Genomic DNA, 19,209 nt, shown 5'->3' with positions numbered 1-19,209 from the left:
GACACTGGGGGCTCTGCCTTGGCTCTCCCTGTGCTGGGCCTTGGGAGGTGGTCCCCTGGCTCAGTTTACAACTCTAGAACCAGGTCCCCTCTCAACTGTGAGGACAGCAATGTCTCCATCCAGGCTAGTTCTCTGTGTTCTGAGCCACGGGGGAAGCTGCCCCAGGCAGCTGAAGGAGTCCCTTGCCTCTCCTGGGCGCTCACCTGGGACCCATCTCAAGGCTGGAAAGCACAGCCACTGGAAAGGAAGGGGTGAGGAGTGGGCTCAGCCAGGAGTGGGGAAGACATTGGCTGTGCCTATACCAAACACCCTCACTTCTCATGAGATACTGTTGAGAATGGGGTATATGGACCAGGGCTGCCCCCAATAAAAAAAGGTTTTGTGCTCGCTTTCCTGCCTTCTCTCTCCACCTCCATCCCTGTGGGCAGCGGGGTTTTGCCCCCTCCTTGAGTGAAAGAGCCTTTTGGGCCCAGAGTGGGTCTTACCTTGTGGGTAGGTGGCTACTGCTTCGTTGTTGATGATATCACAGGAGTAGGTCTTGTGCACCTGACTTTTAACTCTGAAATTACTTAGACTGACCCCCAAACCCACACTCACAGTGTCCTCCAACTCTGTTCAAACCCAGGCTTCAGATTCTCAGCCAAATGTTGCCACACACTCACCCTCAACTCCCAGGGTTGGGAGTCTGTATGACTCCCAACCTTGCCCACAGACTGATTTCAAGTTCTATGGACTGAAGACAAGCTTGACTCCTAACATTGACCAAGATGCTATAGCCATGGTATGACCCTAACTCTGATCATTTATGGACTACCAGCAACATTGAACATTTGTAAATCCTGAGCCCTCACAATCCTGTTCCTAGGCATATACTGAGGATATACCTGAGGGAAACATAAGCTTTGTATTCTGTGTGTCTGGGACACATGTGTAGCAATGATCGTAGCAAAATGTTCTGTAATAGCACAAGAACTGCAAAGAATGTGTATTTATTATCTATTAATGTGTAACAAATTACCACAAAGTTAGTGGCTTAAAACAGCACATATTTATTATCTCATATTTCTGTGGCTCCAGCATCCAGGTATTGCTTAGCTGGGTCCTTGCTTCAGAATTTCTCACAAGGCTGCAATCGAAGTGTTGGCCAGAGCAGTTGTCTCATGTGAAGGCTTGACTGGGGAAGTTCACCTGGAAGTTGTTGAAAGAGTTGTTTCTTGTGGGCTATTGGACCAAAGGCTTCAGGTTTTGCTGATTGTTGGCTAGTGGCTGCCCTCACTTCCTTGCCATGTGGCCGTCTCCAGTACCCAGCTTACTTCTTCAAATCCAGACAGGGATAGAGTTAACAGAATCTGCTAGCAAGATGGAAGTTACAATCTTATCTGATGTAATCACAGAAGTGACATCCAACGTATTTGTCATTCTACTTATGAGAAGTCATACTTACTTCTCTATGTGAGTCCAGCCCACATTCAAGGGGAGAGGAACACGTGGGTGTGAATATCAGGAGGTAGAGATCATTGGGAACCATTTTAGAAGCTGGCTACAAGGAAGCAAATGCAAAGAGGGATTAAATTTAGAATAACAGTTATTTCTGAAAGAAAGCAGAGGGCAGAGATGCAAGAAATGTTATTTGTAATGTTTTAGTTTTTAGGGCAGGTGGTGGGTTTATAGGTTTTCATAAGGACTGATTATAGACAAGTGGGAAAAGAATGTCAAGAACCAAAGATTATGTGGAGTCAAATTTTTGTTTACCTGAATTCCTAAACTAATAAAATAAGAATAAAAATTGATGACTACTCCTGACCTTGGTCTGTGCCCTTTCTTGCAGGTAGGCTGGTTTTAGGTAAACACTGGCTTAAGCAGCCTTCCCCAATGAATGGTCAGCCCTGCACACATATTGACCCCAGCAATAGCACTATTCTCTCTCTCTAGCCTGTATTGTGTTTACAGAGTTCTGTTCTTTGAACCTTTTTTCTATGGACCACAGCTGTACACTCCTGTTTGTGGAGCTGGTAAAAAATGGTTTGTGAAGGGTCTGAGACCAGGAGGCAGGGTAGGGCATGGTTCTGCTTGACAGGAGGACAATGGGCCCAGAATGCAAGTTCAGTGACTGGGGTCATCCCTCTAAGAGTCTGCTGTCCTCTTCCATAGCAGAGGCTGGGCCAGGTCCTGGAGGTTCCTATTCTTAGTATCTGGATATGCCTGAGTCTGTCTCAACCCACAATCATATCTCAAAACCCTGAAGATCAAACCCAAAAAGCAATGGAGAATTTTATTGAATGTTTCTTGGGAATAAATATGAAGGTGGATTATATCACACATTATAATTCTATAACTCTTCTTTAAGCATCTTTACTATTCTCCAAACTTCTGACAGTCACAGCTGTATTTCTTCTACTCTGCTTCTCACTCCCCTCTCCCCTTTCTGACCCACACTAAATCAGATTTCTTGCTCATTCGTACATTAATTCCTCAAATGTTTATTGAGTGTCTACTCTCTATTAAATGCCAGAAACACGAAGATAAGTATAAAACATGATTTGTCTCCCCCAGTGTTCACAATCCTAGAGGGGGAGATGGCAGGTAAAAAGATATTTAAAAATTTTTTTGTTACTTAAAGTTTTGAATAGATAAAACACACATAATTTATATATATATATATATATATATATATATATATATATATATATATAGTGAAAACTCTACTTGTTCCCATATACCTCCAATTGGTAATATTTTTCTTTAGTTTTTATGTATTCTTCCAGTGTTTTTATACGAATATAAGCAAGTGTGCACCTTTATTGTTATCTTACCCCCTTTTTTTTTTCTAACATAAAGGGGAAAGAGACTCTGTCCTACACCTTAATTTTCCACTCAACAAGTTCTCTTGTGGATAGGTGATGGTCAATGTCACTGCCAACTTGATTGGGCAACAGGGTGCCCAGATAGTTAATCAAACATTCTGGATGAGATTAACATTTAAATGGGTAGACTGAGTAAAGTAGATTGTTCTCCCAGATATGAGTGGGCAGGCCTGAATAGAATAAAAATGCTGTAAGAGAGAATTTCTCCTGCCTGATGGCCTGTGAACTGGAATATCAGCTTTTTTTTTTTTTTTTTTCCCTGCCTTTAGACTCTTAACTTAAACATCAATTCTTCCTGGGTCTTGAGCCTGCCAGCCTTTGGAGTAGAACTAAATCTTTGACTTTCCTGGGTCTCCAGCTTGCTGACTCATTCTACAGATCTTGCAACTTGCCAGCCTCCATGATCATGTGAGCTAATTCCTTATAGTAAATATATCTGCCACTGGTTTTGTTTCTCTGGAGAACCTTGATTAATACAAGATTTTTCCATATCAGTACACTGAAAACTTCCTCTGCTTTTAAAGCTATATAAAATTCAATTGTCTGTACCAAATTTATTTAATCAGTTCTCTATTTATGGACATTTGATTTGTTCCTAATCTTTTGTTAATAATAATAAAATAATAACCTCATGCATTCATGATTTAGCATTATGTACAAGTATATCTGCATGATAAATTCTAGAACTGAGGTTGGTAGGTCAAAGAATATATGCATTTGTAATCTTGATATTATGAAATTGTCCTCCACAAGGGCATGGTTCAGAGCAGAGACTAAAGACTGGTAACCCATTGGTTAGCAATGTCATGGTTTTACAAAATTAATTGTTAATTTTTATACTGAGGGGGATGTGAAGCAACTCATATTTTGTTGATGGGAGTGTAATTGAGTACGACTATCTCAGAAAGTAGTTTAGCAGTTTCATATAAAACTAAACACATGCCTATGCTATTTTATCAGTTAGGGTTTGATTAGAGAAGCAGAAAGGATTTGTTACAGGAGTTTGACTTCAGGTAACTTTTAAATAGGCCCCATAAGGCTGTTGTTTTTCATCTTATACTGGATCTTCAAGTCCACAGCTCAGGCAGTTGGGAAGGAAAGATGGATATAAAGTGGAAGAGAGCAAGGACAAGTCGGAACCCATGAGTACAAGCTGGAACCCTCGAGGACAAATTGGAACTCATGTCAGTTCCCACTGTCTCCAGACTTGATTATGTCGGTATCCTGTCAGAGATGGTGCCCAGTTCTCATCTGGCTCAGGAGTCAGAGAAGCTGAAGAAGGATCCAGGGAAAGGTGGGACAGTTGCAGACCTGGCTGCTAACCCACCTCAGTGAGATGAGCCAGCAGATCAGTAACTAAGTGCATGGGCTACAAAGCTCCTGCCTAGAGCTTGCAAGTATAAAAACCAATATAGCCACTACTTTTCTTTCATCCTCCAAATCTCATGCAAAAATGTCTACTGTGGCTCACCCTAATTGGAAACATATATGGAAGAGAATTCTGGGAAATGTAGTTCACCCTAGCTGAGCTGACACATTATAAAGCCACCATGGCTATGTTCCAGCAGTTCCATTCCTCAGTATAAACTCAAGAGGAATGCATCCACATGTTTACTAAGACATGTAATAGAATATACAATACAATATACAGTAATCCCCCTTATCCACAGGGGATACATTCTAAGACCCCCAGAGGATGCCTGAAACCACGGATCGTTCTGAACCTTATGTATACTATGTTTTTTCCTACACATACATAGCTGTAATAAAGTTTAATTTATAAATTAGGCACAGTAACAGATTGACAATAACTAATAATAAAATAGAACAATTACTACAATATACTGTAATAAATATAATGTGCATGTAGCCTCTTTCTTTCTGATAACCAATCTGATAACAGAGATGGCTACTAAGTGACTGGTATATACAGTGTGGATTCATGTAACCAGCGAGACAGAGCAAGACAATGTGAGATTTCTTCATGCTACTCTAAATGGTGCACACTTTAAAACTTATGAATAGTTCATTTCTGGAATTTTCTATTTAACAGTTTGGGACCGTGATTGATGGCAGGTAACAAACCACGGAAAACAAAATCACAGATAGGGAGAAGAATACTGTAGCACCAGGCAGTCCAGAGTTAGCAGCTAGTCTGTTTGAAAGAGCCAGAGATCAGTTGGAGATGTTGGCTAAAAAGACACACAAAAAGGCAGGCCTTAACCTGGTCTTGAAGGGGAGGGTGAGTTTAGACCATAAGAGGAGAGTAGAAAGGTGGGAAGGTAGTATAAGGAGGGTATCATGAAATCAAATGTCTGCACAGACAAAGAAAGTAAAATTAATGTGAGAAAATAGTGATTGGTGGTGACTATGGCAAATTGATGTGCCAGACTTTGGTGCAGGCTGGAATGCCAGGATGGAAGGTGAGTCCATGTTGTTGGATGTTCTAATATTTGAAAAGAGGAATAAGAAGAGGAAGAGGGGATAGAGAAAAAAGAGGAAGAGGGAGGGGAAGAGGAGGAGGAAGAAAAAGAATTAGAATTTTAAAAAATCCATATGGGCTAAACAAAATACATCTGCAGCCTACTTTGGGCACACTGTCTGACAACTTTAGACCTTGAAGAATGGAATAGATATGGGAATACGACTGGATGGTTAGCATAGTAGGGAGCATGGAACGGTGGGGTTGAGTAGTGAGATAGCATCTGGCAGGAGCTGATAGGCTGGGATCAGAATGCGGAAATCTCCCAATGCCTGCGCTGGAGGACAGCATCTCAAACACCAGAGTGCGCATATAGCACCCAAAATGCTGCTTAAAAGTTTGTGAGGTTCTGCTGGAGACAGTAGCAGAGCACGGAGCGCTTTGGAGCAAGGGAGGAAGTGATGGAAACAATAGCTTAAGAAAATTAATTTGCCAACAGTGTGCAGACCAGAGACGGATTCAGCGGAGGGCAGGAACCTTGAGGGCTCCCCAAAGGCAGCAACCTCAGTCCTTCTGAAAGGAAGCTGGCCCTCAGCCGCTCCTTCCATCCATACCCTTGTTAAGTTGGAAGGAGGGAGCTGCATGCTCTGGATGGTTCCCCGCGGGTACTTTAGGGATTGTCCCGGCCAACGAAATGGGGAGGGGGTGGTGGTGCTGGTGCTGGTGTGTGTGTTGTTCAAGGATACGCAGGTAGGGCTACTTCTAGAACCTCGAAAGACCCGAGGGCCACGCCTCTCGCTCCTCTGGCTCAGCACTGGCGCCCACGCCCCCCCCCCCGCCCCCGCCCCGGCGCTGTGCTCGGTGCATCCTGCTGCCATAGCGACCGCCTCCATGGAGACCGAGAGCAGAGGCTGCAGTCTCCGCGGCGCCAGCACAGGTTCTCCCAATCCCTTCCCCACGTTCCTTCTTTGTACTAATGCTTATCCTGGCCCGCAGGACGCGTCTCAGGTCCGCGCTGGAGCGCTTCCTCCGAGGCAAGGGGATGGGATGGTAGGGGAAGAGGCTGAAACCCAGGGGTTGCAGAGCGGATTCTGAACAGGATGCGTGTATCGACTGTCAATGAGGGCTTTGAAGAGACTTCCAGGTGCCTCACCTAGCCCTGAGCCCCTCCTTACGACCGCTCACCCTAGGGCCAGAGTCTAGGGGAGTCCCTTTTCAAGTTAAGGCCGAGGAGGGAGGAGTAAACTCCACAGCTGAGGGTTGGATGCAGGCGTGGCCTTCTCGAGTCCCTTCTCTTTCGCGCTCTCCCTTCTGCCCCATGCTGGCCCCTGACTCCGTCCAGCCACTTGCCTTCATCGCGATAAATCCCGCGGCCCTGAGTAAGCCAGGTCTCGCACAGCGCAACCGCAGAGCCCGCTGCACGTGATGAAGTGGCGCAACGCCTGTTGGCGGTTCTCTGGCGCCCGCTTATTGGTCCGAAGCATCCTCGCCCCACCCCCTCAGTCGACCAATGGGCGGAGACGGGGGCGTGCCCGTGAGGCGGGCGGCGGCCGAGCGGGGCTCTCCCCGCGTGCTCGGTGTTGAGCCCCCGGCTGCCACTGCGACCGCCACCGCTGCCGCCGCGGTCGTCCCGGCTTGGCCCCAGGGTGAGCCCCGCACGGTGAGACTGCTCCTTCTCCTGTCACCTCCCGGTTCCTCCTTACTCGCGGAGATCCCTTCTCTGCTGAGCCTCTGTCCCAGAGTCGGTGAATGAGACCCCATCCGTCTTGAGGTGGAGGGATGGCGGTGCTCCGCTGTCCGGGCCGAGCCCAGGAGGTCTCCCTGGCATCTGAGCTAGGGAGATGTCAGGCCCCGGGGACGTGGGTGACCGTTAGCTGTTGTAGCTGGGGTGTTTTCCGTGGGGCGCTGTCGAGGGCGCGTGTGACACTGTGGGGGGCGGTGCGTAATGGGGTCAGGGCCGTCAGCATCCGCCCTCCACCACTATTGTTACCGCCTCGCCGTGTGACCTTGGATGAGTAGCCCCTTTGGGCTTCGCGTGCCTCGGGACCCTCAGGGAGGAAGGCAGTGATGTCGGGGACTGCAGGCTTTGAAGACTCTGCGTCAACATAGGTGAGGATGGGGAGGGCACAGGATTATCTCTGAGTGACTGAGCCAACAACGCCTCACAGCCCGGGAGGGGTGTGATGGGGAGGGTTGTCTAGCTGCATGTCTTCTCGGAAAGGATGAGAATGGGGGGGCGCGGGGGGCGGGGGGGGGGCTGGGGAGTGCCACACCCACAAGGATGGAGGCGTGAGGGGATAGGGGTGCTACACCTGGGCCCCTGGTGCGTCTGGGAACTTGGCCTACACCTCCCAGTTGTCACGCTGCAGAAGGGATTCCATTTAGGTTCTGGACCAGTGTACTTTTTAGTGAGCAAGGGTCCTGCTGGACTAAGAAAGGAAATATTGGGTCGATTTTCTTCTTGAATCTTCGCATTGGGAAGTGGGGATAGGCGTTTCCCTTCCTTGGGAACTGAAGGTCAGGGGGCAGCTGACACCCTCTGGACCCTGCCTGGACTCTACTTGTTGGGACCATCAGGTCACGGGCCCAAAACAGGGCCTAGGTAGGACAGGCAGTCAGGAGGATATAGTGGTCTAAGTTCCTTCTAGCTGAGAGTTTGGGGTAGGGTTTTGTGGGGAGGTAATTCTGGAAAGAGGAAGGCAACATTTCTTGAGGAGACAAGAGGGTGTGTATGATGGGAGGTCCCTTTCCCAATTCACCCCTGTTTCACCCATTTGTGAGAGACAGAACACACATACTTATCCTTGTACCTTTGGCCTGCTAGAGGAAGGAGGAAATAGAGTCACATCCAGACTGAGTTGATGTATAACTACCACAGCCACATCTGACCTCTAGTCTTGCTTGTGTGTCCAGTCCTATGTCAGGTTCTGGGGTTGACAGAACATTGTGACCTCAGTGGGCATTCTTTTCATAAGCTTGAGCCTTAATGAAAGTTTAGACGGTGCTTCTGATGGACTGAGTGCTTAAACCAGGACTGAGCTCTGGGCTAGGGGTGTGGGGAGAGGAGAGCTGTGGAGTTCCTAAATCATGGAACAGGTTGAGAATGGGGATTGAGGAATGAATGAGAAATGAGGCCCCAAGAGTTTGAGGACATGCCTATATGTCACAAAGCAGAGGACAAGCTGAGGCTGACCCCTGTGATGCCTGGGATTTAGGGGCTGCAGAGAGGTGGTGTGTGTGGTGGGGAGCTGTGGGGAAGAGGGAAAGAAGGTGACAGGTCCTGGAGCTCCACTTGCCAGGGACAAATTGTCTTTGCCCTTCCCCTTTCTCTTTCCTCCAATCTGGAGCTTTGGGCTCCAGCATAGAACAGCCGGGAGTAGCAGCTAGCACCCTGAGAGGGCAGGAGTCTAGGAGGTTGAGAACTGTGGGTTCTTATTTAATTGTCCATCTGTCCATCTCTGTCTGTCCACTTGTCATGTCTCTGGGCCTGCTCTTCATGCCAGAGATTTCCAGTGGGCCTGGCTGACCCCTGCCCTGGGTAGGGTAACCCTGAAGCAGCCATTACCTCTAAAGTTGAGCTGGCAGCTCTGTGTCCCCCAGAGAGAGTGTTCCCCCAATATCCCTGAAAGTAATTTGAGAGCCAGAGAAGCCCTGGCAACCCTTGTTCCAGCTTTCAGGCCCTCCTTATTCTGTAACTTGTCCATGGTACCACCCTTGATCTGTTGATAGCCCATCTAAGGGGGGGAGGGTGGTTTTTTTTTTTTTTTTTTTGCCGGATGTACATTTTTCAAATCTGCCTTGTGAGTCCCTCTGGACGTGGGGGACAGCAGGCTCCCATTAGTCTGCTCTTTGGAAATCCCTGGGGACCTGGCTGACCTGGGAGTGGGGGAGGGGGAAGGCAGAAGAAGGGAAGGAGGAGGGAGGCCCTTCAACCCTTGAGCTGTATTCTGAGAAGGCTGAAGTCTCTGGGGCCCACCCTGATGGCCATTCCTGGCTGCTCCAGAATTGGCCTGAAGTGCCTTTCCACTAGTGCTGCCCTGAAAATGCTGTTGCTTCAGAAACCAGGCCTTTGGGAGTTTGCTTTTTGCAAAGGTGGGGGTGGAGTGGGAGCGTTGTCACAGAGCTTCAGGCACCAATTGCACTAAACCCTCTGAGGAAGAGGCCACTCCTTTCCACAGAGGAGGAAACTGAGGCACAGAGATATGAAGTAACTTGCCTGTGCAGCATGAATTTGAACCAGGACTACTGGGCTCCTGACAATGTCCCTGCTGGCTCTGGAGGGCTGTGCAGCTTGGGCCACACTCAGAACTTGGCTGGCACAGGAGGCAGCCTGGGGTTTTGAGGCTGTCTAATGGTTTCCTGTGGACACCTCTGTAGCAGGAGGAGACTTGACACCCTCTCCTCCTGATTCGGATGAGGAATTGTGTGGATGAGAATCTGGCTTCCAGGAGAGAGTGACTGATACGGCTTTCTGTTGCAAGAAAAGAGGCTTGCTTTTTCTAGCCTCTTCTGGGCCGCTGAAGTCACTTTCCTCTCCCTCTGCTTGCTCTGTCCTGAGCTCTGGGAAGTGCATGAGATGTAGGTCCTGCCCTCTGAGCTTTCTATCCCAAAGCTAGCATAGGCAGGTCACCAGCTGCTTGTGGCAAGGCTAGAAGAATGCCTAGTGGGAGGCCACATTCTGAGATGGGGGAGGGGTGTGCTCTCCCCGGTAAACGTTGGCTAAGGGTTGGGTGGGGCTTTCCTCTTCCTGAGAGCATCCGGTAAGAGAAGGAAAGAGAGTCGCTCTCATGAGTGTCTAGGGGGCCCAGCCAAGGCTGATGCTTGGGCTCCCCTTAATTTTGTCATTCATTCATTTAACAAATATGGACTGAACAGAGGTGCTCCCTGCCAGGTGCTAGGCAGGGTGCAGGGGACACAGGGTTTGGCAAAAACAGTCATTGCTCTTGTAAGGTGGGGATCATAGATATCAAATGATCCCAGAAATGAGAAAGGGGATCCTCTTTAAAGAATTTTCAGGCCTATGCTGGGATGGGCGGGGTGGGGTGCAGTTGTGCTACCCTAAGAAAAGTTCTTGGGCTGAAACCCAGGCCAAGGTGTGGATGAGGGAACAGGATTTTTCTGGGCAGAGGGGATGGCCTAGGTGAGGTCAGAAAGGCAACAGGCAGTGGGTTTTGGGGGAATACAGGGAGGGGGCCCTGCACGTACTGGGTCAGGGTGTTTTGCGAAGAGTCCCCAGAAGCCTTTGCTCATTAGCCTTTGGTTAAGAGTTTCACCTGGCCTCCAGGAAGTGTCCTGGGAGATTGGGGTACCTTGTGGACATTGGGTAGAAATTCCCCCATGACTGCAGACATGTGCCTGGAGCAGACTCTTCAAAAGGTGAGAAGAGTACCTGGTACCCTCGTGTTTGGCCATTTTTTTCACATGCTCTGAGTCTACAGCTTTAGAGGGGGGCTGGAGTGGGTGGAGGTAGGGGCAGGCCTCTCTTTAAAGGCCAGGCTTCCTGGGGAGATAAGCTGAGCATCCCAGGGCTAAGGGGCTGCCCTCCGGGGTTGACCCCAGAGTGGCTCTGGTCAGAGATGAATGGGGGCATAGTTCCCCTTGATGCACCCTGGGCTGGATGGGGCCTGGGAGCTAGCCTCCAATGGAAGGGGGTGGGGAGTTGGGGGGTGGGGTGGGAGTGTGCTGGCCTGGGGCTTTTCGTTCCCTGGCTGCTTCTGCATTCCTGAGACCCAACCAAGCCTTGCCATTCCCTGCTCCTCCCTACTCCCCATTCTACCAGGGGACTCCTGGCACCCAAGCTGATCACCCTGCCCATGAGGAAGGGCTTGAGCCTGGGTGGGCTTCTTCCACTAGGAGTGAGGAGGGAGGTGAGTCCTGCTCCCAGGGGAGCTCAGCATCCAAGAGACCTTGGGGTCATGTCCCTCACTGGCCTAGCCCCTCACTATGGAGTGGCCATCCTGTGGTTTCTCTTCCTGGATCAGCCAAGGTCATTCATAGATCACTCATCTCTAATACTTCAGTGTGTATCTCTGAAAAATAAGACATACTTTTTTTTTTTACAGAATACAATTCCATCATCTCACCAAACAAGATCAGCTCTTATTTCTTAATGTTATTTAAGATCCAGTCCCATTCACATTTCCCAGTTATCTCCCAAATGTATTTTTTAGGGGTAGTTAGAAACCCCTTACCCCATTTATTTTTCTTCTTGCAACTGGTGTAGTAGAAAAAACCAGGTCAGTTGTCCCATAGAGTATCCTTTCTTCTTGTTCTCATTGTGTGTTAATCTAGAACAGCCGTTGGCAAACTTTTTCTGTGAAGGGCCAGATAGTAAATATTTTAGACTTTGCAGGCTGTGTGGTCTCTGTGGCAACTACTCAAACTTGTTTTGCTTTAGTGCAAAAGCGGTTTTAAATAACATGTAAACAAACGGGTGCTGTTGTGTTCCAATACAACTTTACAAAAAACAGGCAGCAGCCCCATAGTCTGTTTTTTGCTCATCCCCTATGTAAAATGACCTCCCCTTTCTTTTTCTTCCTGCAGTTTGGAAAAATAAAATCAAACAGGTCAGTTGTCCTTCAGAATATCCTGCTATCTGGGTTTGTCTCATTGCTTTCTCATGGAGTCATTTAAGTTGTTCCACTAACGTTTGTGTTTTCAGTAAACTGGAAGTTGGAGTTAGAGGCTTGATTAGATCCAGGTTAGATATTTTGGCCAGGTGCAGTGCCTTGTCAGTGGTACTGTGACTTGGTGCTGCCTGTCATCAGGAGGCATCGATCAGTGTGTCAGTTTCCACTGTGAATGAGGGGCGATTGACCCACGCATGACTGGATGATGTCACACCCCTCCTTTGCAAACTCGTGTCATTCCCCTTAAGAACTTCAGGTCATCTGTCGGTGTCACTGGGCATCCGTCTGTGACCATCCACTTCTGTCAGCCTTTCCCTCCTGGTTCAGCATCCACTGACTCATTGCCTCCAGCATTTGTTTCTTTGGGGGTTGCAGTATTACTTGGCATTTGGTCATTTCTTTGTTATTTAATAGTGAGAATTCTTCTGTAAAGAAGAGCTTTCTTTTTAACCACCAGAGCAATTTCATTACAGAAAAGGCCTTGAAACAGGCTGCATTATTTCTATTATTGCCAATTTTCAGAGTAGAGTTAGGGCTACTGTCAGTGGTGACAAATGAGGGTTTGGGTTTGTTTTGCTTTCTTTTTTTCTAATCTCTGAATGCTCCAATTTTATGTATTCCATCTGTTTTCTTCAGTTGCACTCATTATTCTTTTTGATGTTGAGATGGTCCCAGCTCAGCCCATTGGGTACTAGACTGCTCACATAGGCTTCCTGAGGATGCTTCCCTCTGCCCCTGCCCTGAGGCTGCCTGCTCTTGGGGAGCTGAGCTGGGGAGGCAACCCCCTCCATCTGTTCTGTATATGGCCCTGACCAACACTTGGAAGGAAAGCTCCAAGGATGTGTTATCTTACGCAGGCCCCATTCTTGCTTCCTTCTAAGCATACTGTTGACTCTGACCTGGACCAAGCAGTACTGGGTGTGTGACCTTAATTTGGCCTCTGGCTGTAGGAGGGTATTGCCCTTTGGGGTCACTAGCTTCAGAATTGGTTTCTGGAAAGTGCCAAAGCAGTCTCCTCCTTTTTAGACCGCCTTTCCCACCAGCCTTAGGTAGGCCAGGCATATGAGTCCTGTGCTGGCACTTTGGCACCCAGAAGCTGCAGCTCAGCGCATGCTGGCCAGGCCCTGTGTCAGCAGGGTGTCAGGCAGGGCTGAGGGCTAGTGGTGAAAGTGGGATGTAGGTAGAGGAGTGTGGGGTAGAAGCTAGAGGTACCGCTTGGACTGCTGAGAGCAGCAGGGGTTTGAGTCCTTCCTAAAGGGAGATCTCTGCACTTGGGCCATGGGTGGCCCTGACCCATACCTTCCCCACTCCCCACCCTTCAGGCTCCTGCTGGTGTCCTTGGAGCATGGGAGGCTGCTGAGCTTGAGTGGCGGGGTCTGGCAGGAGCTGCGTGTCTCACCCTGTGGCAGGGAGGGCGTCCATGGCTGCAGCCAACAAGGGTGAGTGACTTCCTGGCCTAGCAGGGTTTCCAGGGTCTTCCGGCAGGCCCTGGTGGGACGGGTGTTGTCGCATGTGGGGCCTGCACTGGCTGTTTGTGTGTGGGTAGGTGTATCTGAATGTGAGTACAAATTACATCAATAATTGCACCAGTGTTTGCGTTAGGTCCTAGGGCACACCCAAGTCCTAGCAGGGAAACTGGGGGACTCCTGCTAGCTCTATGGAGGTGTATACCCTTGTGTGCCTGTATTCCAACCTCCTGTTTCACTTGGGGGGTTGGGGAGCATGAGAGTCTTGGGTGAGCACTGAGATTGGTGACATAGGTAGAACCACAGCAGGCTATAGAAAGGAATTTGGGTTTTATTCAGAGTCCAGAATGGCTCATAGAGGGTTTTAGGTAAGGGTGGCCCAGTGAGATTTAAGGGTTAGGTCTGGGGCATTCAGCAGGGAATGTGGAAGTGCCAGTCTGGCTCCCTTGGGCCTCCACTGAATGTCTAAGAACCCAGGCCAGGGCTAGCCCAGGCCCTCCCACCAAAAGGACTTTGAGCAGAGCTCTTAGGAGGCCTAGCAGCTATTGGGGGCAGAGAGGACTGGGGTCATGCTTTTGGCAAGATGGATGTCCCCCAGCCCAGGCCCTCAACCCAGCCCCTGATACTCTGCCTGTCTCAACCCCTGCCTCCCGGCTCTGGAGAACCCGACCTGGCTGGGGACAGCTAAGGGCCTTGTTTGTGAAGGGTTAAGCAGAGGAGGGGAGGGAGCTTCTGGGAGGGTTCCAAGAGGCTCCCCTGGGTTTGTCCATCTTTCCTGCCAGTGATCAGTGATATTAGGGGCAGTTGCAGCCTTTCTTAGGTGGGTGGGCACAGTGTGGATTTTGGCCCCGTGTTTTTCCCACCCCCAAGCAAGTTCCATGGAGCCTGTTTCTGTCCCTTCCCCCACCCCCAACCCTTACCAGGTTGAGGTCATTGGGAGGGGCATGCAGGGGCCTCAGGCGCAGAAGACAAAGTCCCAGAGATGGGGAGGTTGGTCCTGTGGAGGAGATCACTGGGCATGGATCCCGAGGCCTGGGCTGAGTTCTGCACCACATGGGGCTGGGTGAGAGTCTGGAGGACTGTCTCTTCTTTATTCCCTCTAAGTGAGGGGTTATATTAACCAATCCTTGACTCCTCCCAACACCCATTCTCAGAGTGGGTATTTGTTTGTGGGAGGATTGGGCCTCAAGCCTCATGATCCCCAGTGTCTAGTAGGATGTGGCCTAGCCTTGCAAGGAGTCCAGCCTGTGGGTCCTCGGTGATGTCAAGGGCCCAAGGAGGAGTTACCTGGGGATAGAGGAAGCCTGCCTACCCTGGAACTCTCTCCCACTCTCTTCCTAGGCAACAAGCCCAGAGTTCGGAATATCCGCTTTGCGGCAGGCCATGATGCAGAAGGCTCCCAGAGTCATGTCCACTTTGATGAGAAGCTGCATGACTCAGTGGTCATGGTCACCCAGGAGAGTGACAGCAGCTTTTTGGTCAAGGTATGTGCACATCTACCCCCAACATCAGCCTTCTTCCACCCTCGCCCCCGCTCCCCTGCCCCGCTTCAGCCCTGTCTGGCTCCTTGGGACTATTTGTTCCATTTCTTCTAAGCTGGCTGTATAAGCGTATCTTTATCCCTCTCTGGGCCTTAGTTTCCCCATCTGTAAAGTGGAAGGTGGTGAGATAACAATGAGATGAGTGCTTTTAGAATGTTACTGTAAGTAGAGCAGAGCCCAGTGGAGCCGTTGTTATCCTCTGTTGTCATCAGCATCTCCCCAACAATAGCAATGGAAGGTGGTTGTCAGGCTGGGGTTCCAACGGTCTGGGTTCATCTCAAGTTTCCTCTTCTCTGAAATGAAGACCCCATAGACTTGGTGCAAGAATGAAATGGAAGACTGTATGTATGTCACACAGGTGTGAGGCTTATTATGCTGATAACAAGGTGTGACTTTATGTACCTTCTTTGCCAAACCTCTGATTCACTCCCGAGTTTTCTGCTTGGTAAAGCATCCCCCTCTCCTGTTGGTCACACCTTATACAACCTCCAGTGTGACTTCTCCAGCTGCTGGGACACTGTCAGATCCCATATTCTCTTGGGAAGAGCAGGAAGACATCTCTGGAGGGTATGGATTGGGGGAGACAGGAAGTGCAGCCCTCAGGTTGGACAATAAACTGGGGTTCCAAAATTGAGCAGGGGTGCCGGGGTTGGGAGCCAGTGCATCTGGTTCATTGAGACCACCCTGAGGGGGGCCCCAGATTCACCCCCATTTCTTCCCTATTCAAAAATCCTTGCCCTTTCTCCTACAGCTGACAACTTCTCTAAGGGAATAAACAGAATGAAGCAAAACTTTAAAAGCTCCCTCTCCCTTCCTCCCCATCACAAAATCCATTCATGGCTATTAGAGAAAAATTGGAAGAGAAAACCAAAAAGAAATTTTAAAGTACCCATAATTATACTATCTAGAAATAACCATGGTTAATATTTTGATATGTGTCATTCCAGCATTTTTTTTAAGCTTTGTTTCCAAAAACAAAAAGCTGGTATCACAGTGTAATGCGTTTTTTTGCTTGCTTCTGGTGTGAACGATCTCCTGCCTCTGTTGGTAAATAATTTTCCACAGGAGTTTAGAACTTCCTGGTCTTCCATTATGTATATCATTAATTTAGCTGGTTCCCTCTTCCTGGTGTTACGGCTGTTTCTATTTTTTACTGTTATAAATAGGGCAGTGATGAGTATTTTTTGCACATCTTTGAGTATTTCCCCTGGAAAATTCTGCAAGTGGTGCAGCTGAGTCATAGGGTCACTGTTGACAGGTTCAGCCAGAAAGCTCTGTTCAGAGGTATGCCTTCCACCTGCAGAGTGTAAGAGCCATAGGGACTGAGCTTTATTATGCAGTGACATCAGCCTGATCCTGTTGAAAGGCTCAGTGCAACCAATCCCAACTGGCCCCCAGGGGTAGGGCCATCCAGGTCCTGAAACTATGAGCAGGAAAGTGTGCACATGAGCTGTGGGTACAGCATGCACCCTAGTCAGCCACCCTGGCTTATGACCCTTCACACAACTGGAGTTTCCAAGTATGGCACCTATCCCAGAAGGCATCAGTTGCCAAGCACTGTGTATGAACAACAGAAATTGCTTGGGCCGTTGGACACAGTGAGTAGGCAGGCAGACATCCATGTTCAGAGGCCAGCAGGGCAGACAGGAGCCTGGGTTCACTGGCTAGTGCCAGGACTGTGGGCCAGCTCTGGATGGACACAACTGTCTAGTGTCTGTTTCTAATTCTATCCCGTGCAATCTGTGTTGCCCCATGTCTCCACATGGGTGGCTGGAGAACCAGTGTCCCTCACCACAGGCCGTTGGCTCTGGGCAAGTGCTGGTAGTGGTAGGGACAGTTCGTGGGAATTTTGAGCCTCCCCTTCTGGGCAGTACTGGTGCCTCACTGTGTACAACTCATGTCAGGAGTGGCTAAGAGGTCTCTAGCCAGTCATTTTCTGGCTTCCATATCCTAGTCTATAACATGGGCCACCAAGGAGCTATAGGGCCTGTGAGACAGATGCTGAGGAGTATGCTGGCTGAGCCGTGGAGGTGAGGTCCTCAGAAAGAGCCTGGAGCCACTGGATTGGGGGTGTGGACCAACTGGAGTAGCGATGGAAATTAGGACCCCTGGGATCCCCAAAGAAGCAGATGCAGAGGCCTACAGGGTTCATAGATGGCACGACCAGGGCAGGCCCTTGAAAAGACCGTTAGGTGAAGGTGCCTCCTTCCCTGACCCTTCCCGTTGCAGGTTGGCTTCCTGAAGATCCTGCACAGGTATGAAATTACCTTCACTCTGCCGTCGGTGCACAAACTGAGCAAGGACATCCGAGAGGCACCTGTTCCCAGCCTGCACCTCAAGCTCCTCAGCATCATGCCTGTCCTGGAAGGTGCGTCCTCTGTTCAGGGTGCTAGATGCCTGACCTCTTCCAGTAGGGCCTGGGCGCGAGTGGGAGTGAGAGCATGGGGTGCTCCTTTCTTCCCATTTAGATAGGATGAGCAGCAGCTCAGCAGTTGGGGACATAATGCTTGCAGTGTGGCAACTTGGCAGGTCCATGCCCCAGGCATCACTTCCTGGGCTCACACTGCTGGCCTATGTTTGTCTGTCGCCTGATAGTTTTCTCAGTGGGATGGCGAGAGCCACTGAGGAACTGGCTCTGGACCTCCAGCCCTCCCTCTTTCCCGTCCCTCAAGAAAAACTGAGGCCTCAGGAACTCTAGGCAGCTAGCACCCTCCTAGAACCTACCATTCCTGGGCTTTGGGCTGGGGCTTGCTTCCCCTTACTCTGCTGGTTTCAGCTCCCATGTCCTCCTGAGGATGGGATGTCAGTTTCACCATGTATTGAAACCCCAGCTTCAGTTTCATGTCCCCCCACCTCCTCATGACCTTGCCCTTAAGTGGACTGAGCAAACCCCCTTAGGCAGTTGCCTCTTGCCACCTGAGCTGCTTAAGACCTGGCCTGCCCTTTCCACATTACCCGCTCTTCCTGCCTGCCTTTTCGGGGAATCAGCAGGCCCTTCTCCTGGATGCCTGAGTTGGACCCTTGGAGCCATAATGGGTGGCCCACAGGCCAGAGGCTTGTAGAGCTCACTGAAGAATGAGAAGTTTCCAAAGCCCTAGCCCTGGGGGTATGAGTCCTGGCCATCTTTGCTCATTTGGAAGAGGAGGGCAGTCTTGGTGGTGGGTGAGGGCCACTGAGTGCTAGGGGGTGGTGACAGGAGGCCATGGAGGTGTTGATTGCCCGGACAGGTTACAGCGTCAAGTGTGAGTACACAGCGCACAAGGAAGGCGTCCTCAAGGAGGAGATGCTGCTAGCCTGTGAAGCTGGTGCTGGCACCTGTGTGCGTGTGGTGGTGCAGGCACGAGTCATGGGTGAGAGCATGAGGTGCACATCTGGCTAGAGGAGGGAGGCACCCACTTGGCCATAAAGGGGTTTCTGCCTTCCTTCAGTCTGAAAAAGGGATCCTTGCCCTGGCTGGGGTTCCCTACCTCCTTGCTGGATGTTTTTCTCCCCACTCCCTACTAGAGCCTGGCGGGAAAGGGGAGGGGTCCCTTTGGAGTGGGTGGGACCAGGGGTCCAGCCTAACATACTGACTTGTAGCCTGCCTTGCAGACCGGCACCATGGCACACCCATGCTGTTGGATGGTGTCAAGTGTGTGGGTGCCGAGCTAGAATACGACTCGGAACACAGCGACTGGCATGGCTTCGACTGAGGCCCACGCCCCAGCCCACCTCGGGGCCCCTCAGCCTTAATCTCCACCTCATCTCCCCAAATGCTGCGTGATGGTGTGGCTTCCTTATCCTTCCCCAGGGTGGGTGTAGGGCTAGAGTGTCCAGGGGCTTCCAAGCCAGGGCCTCTCCTACACTTCACCTCTGCCTTCATTAGTACCACCTCCCTGCCTCTCCTGCATCCTCCTCTTCCCACTTCCTCCTCTCCGTGTGCCTCAGTCTCCTGCCAGAAGAAATGGGTCGAGCCCCCAAGGAGGCTATCTGAGGGGGGAAGGGGAGGACCTGGGGTGGGTTCTTACCCCCCACCCCACTGCAAGCCATAGGATCTCTAGCCAGGGCCTGGGAGAGGAGGGGCTAGCTCTGTGATGTCATTGTCCTCACTATTGCTGCTGCTCTCTTTAGCCACCTCTGATGCCCCTTCCCTCTCCCACTGCTGTCCATGGTGAGTAGGAGGGAGGTGCAGTTCCCAGTCCCTACTCCCCCAGATGTGTGTTACTTGGTTTTTAATGACTGGTTGAGATAAATCTCTAAAGAAATAAACTTTCAGTTGGATACCACAGACCACCGGGATTTTTGTTC

General features: G+C 50.0%; 1 protein-coding gene and 1 long non-coding RNA gene across 9 annotated transcripts; one reads left to right on the top strand and one right to left on the bottom strand.

Moving 5' to 3' along the window:
• Window positions 1-1,025: 1,025 nt before the first annotated feature.
• Window positions 1,026-2,554, bottom strand: LOC118610001. Of its 3 annotated transcripts, none has more exons than XR_004953641.1 (2): window positions 1,445-2,554; window positions 1,026-1,352 (listed from the first exon to the last, which is right to left on the bottom strand). It is a non-coding gene; the product is annotated as an uncharacterized LOC118610001 (long non-coding RNA). The 3 variants fall into 3 exon arrangements; XR_004953642.1 differs by having other exon boundaries at window positions 1,026-1,349; XR_004953643.1 differs by having other exon boundaries at window positions 1,026-1,315.
• Window positions 2,555-6,815: 4,261 nt separating this feature from the next.
• Window positions 6,816-19,189, top strand: CUNH20orf27 (chromosome unknown C20orf27 homolog). Of its 6 annotated transcripts, none has more exons than XM_036229626.1 (7): window positions 6,821-6,946; window positions 7,306-7,395; window positions 13,238-13,354; window positions 14,723-14,865; window positions 17,152-17,290; window positions 18,150-18,285; window positions 18,514-19,189. In XM_036229626.1, exons 3-7 carry the CDS (start codon window positions 13,336-13,338, stop codon window positions 18,683-18,685), a joined length of 609 nt encoding a protein of 202 aa, XP_036085519.1. In that variant the 5' UTR covers window positions 6,821-6,946; window positions 7,306-7,395; window positions 13,238-13,335; the 3' UTR covers window positions 18,686-19,189. The 6 variants fall into 6 exon arrangements, with proteins under 6 accessions (XP_015993607.1, XP_036085518.1, XP_036085519.1 ...); XM_036229627.1 differs by having other exon boundaries at window positions 6,914-6,932; XM_016138121.2 differs by lacking the exon at window positions 7,306-7,395 and having other exon boundaries at window positions 6,816-6,946; window positions 18,150-18,272.
• Window positions 19,190-19,209: the final 20 nt, after the last annotated feature.

This window comes from Rousettus aegyptiacus, unplaced genomic scaffold (assembly GCF_014176215.1).
Source record: "Rousettus aegyptiacus isolate mRouAeg1 unplaced genomic scaffold, mRouAeg1.p scaffold_m13_p_12, whole genome shotgun sequence".
Classification (NCBI taxonomy): Eukaryota; Metazoa; Chordata; class Mammalia; order Chiroptera; family Pteropodidae; genus Rousettus; species Rousettus aegyptiacus.
Note: the sequence above shows the minus strand (reverse complement) of the source record. Positions and strands in the feature narration are given on the sequence as shown.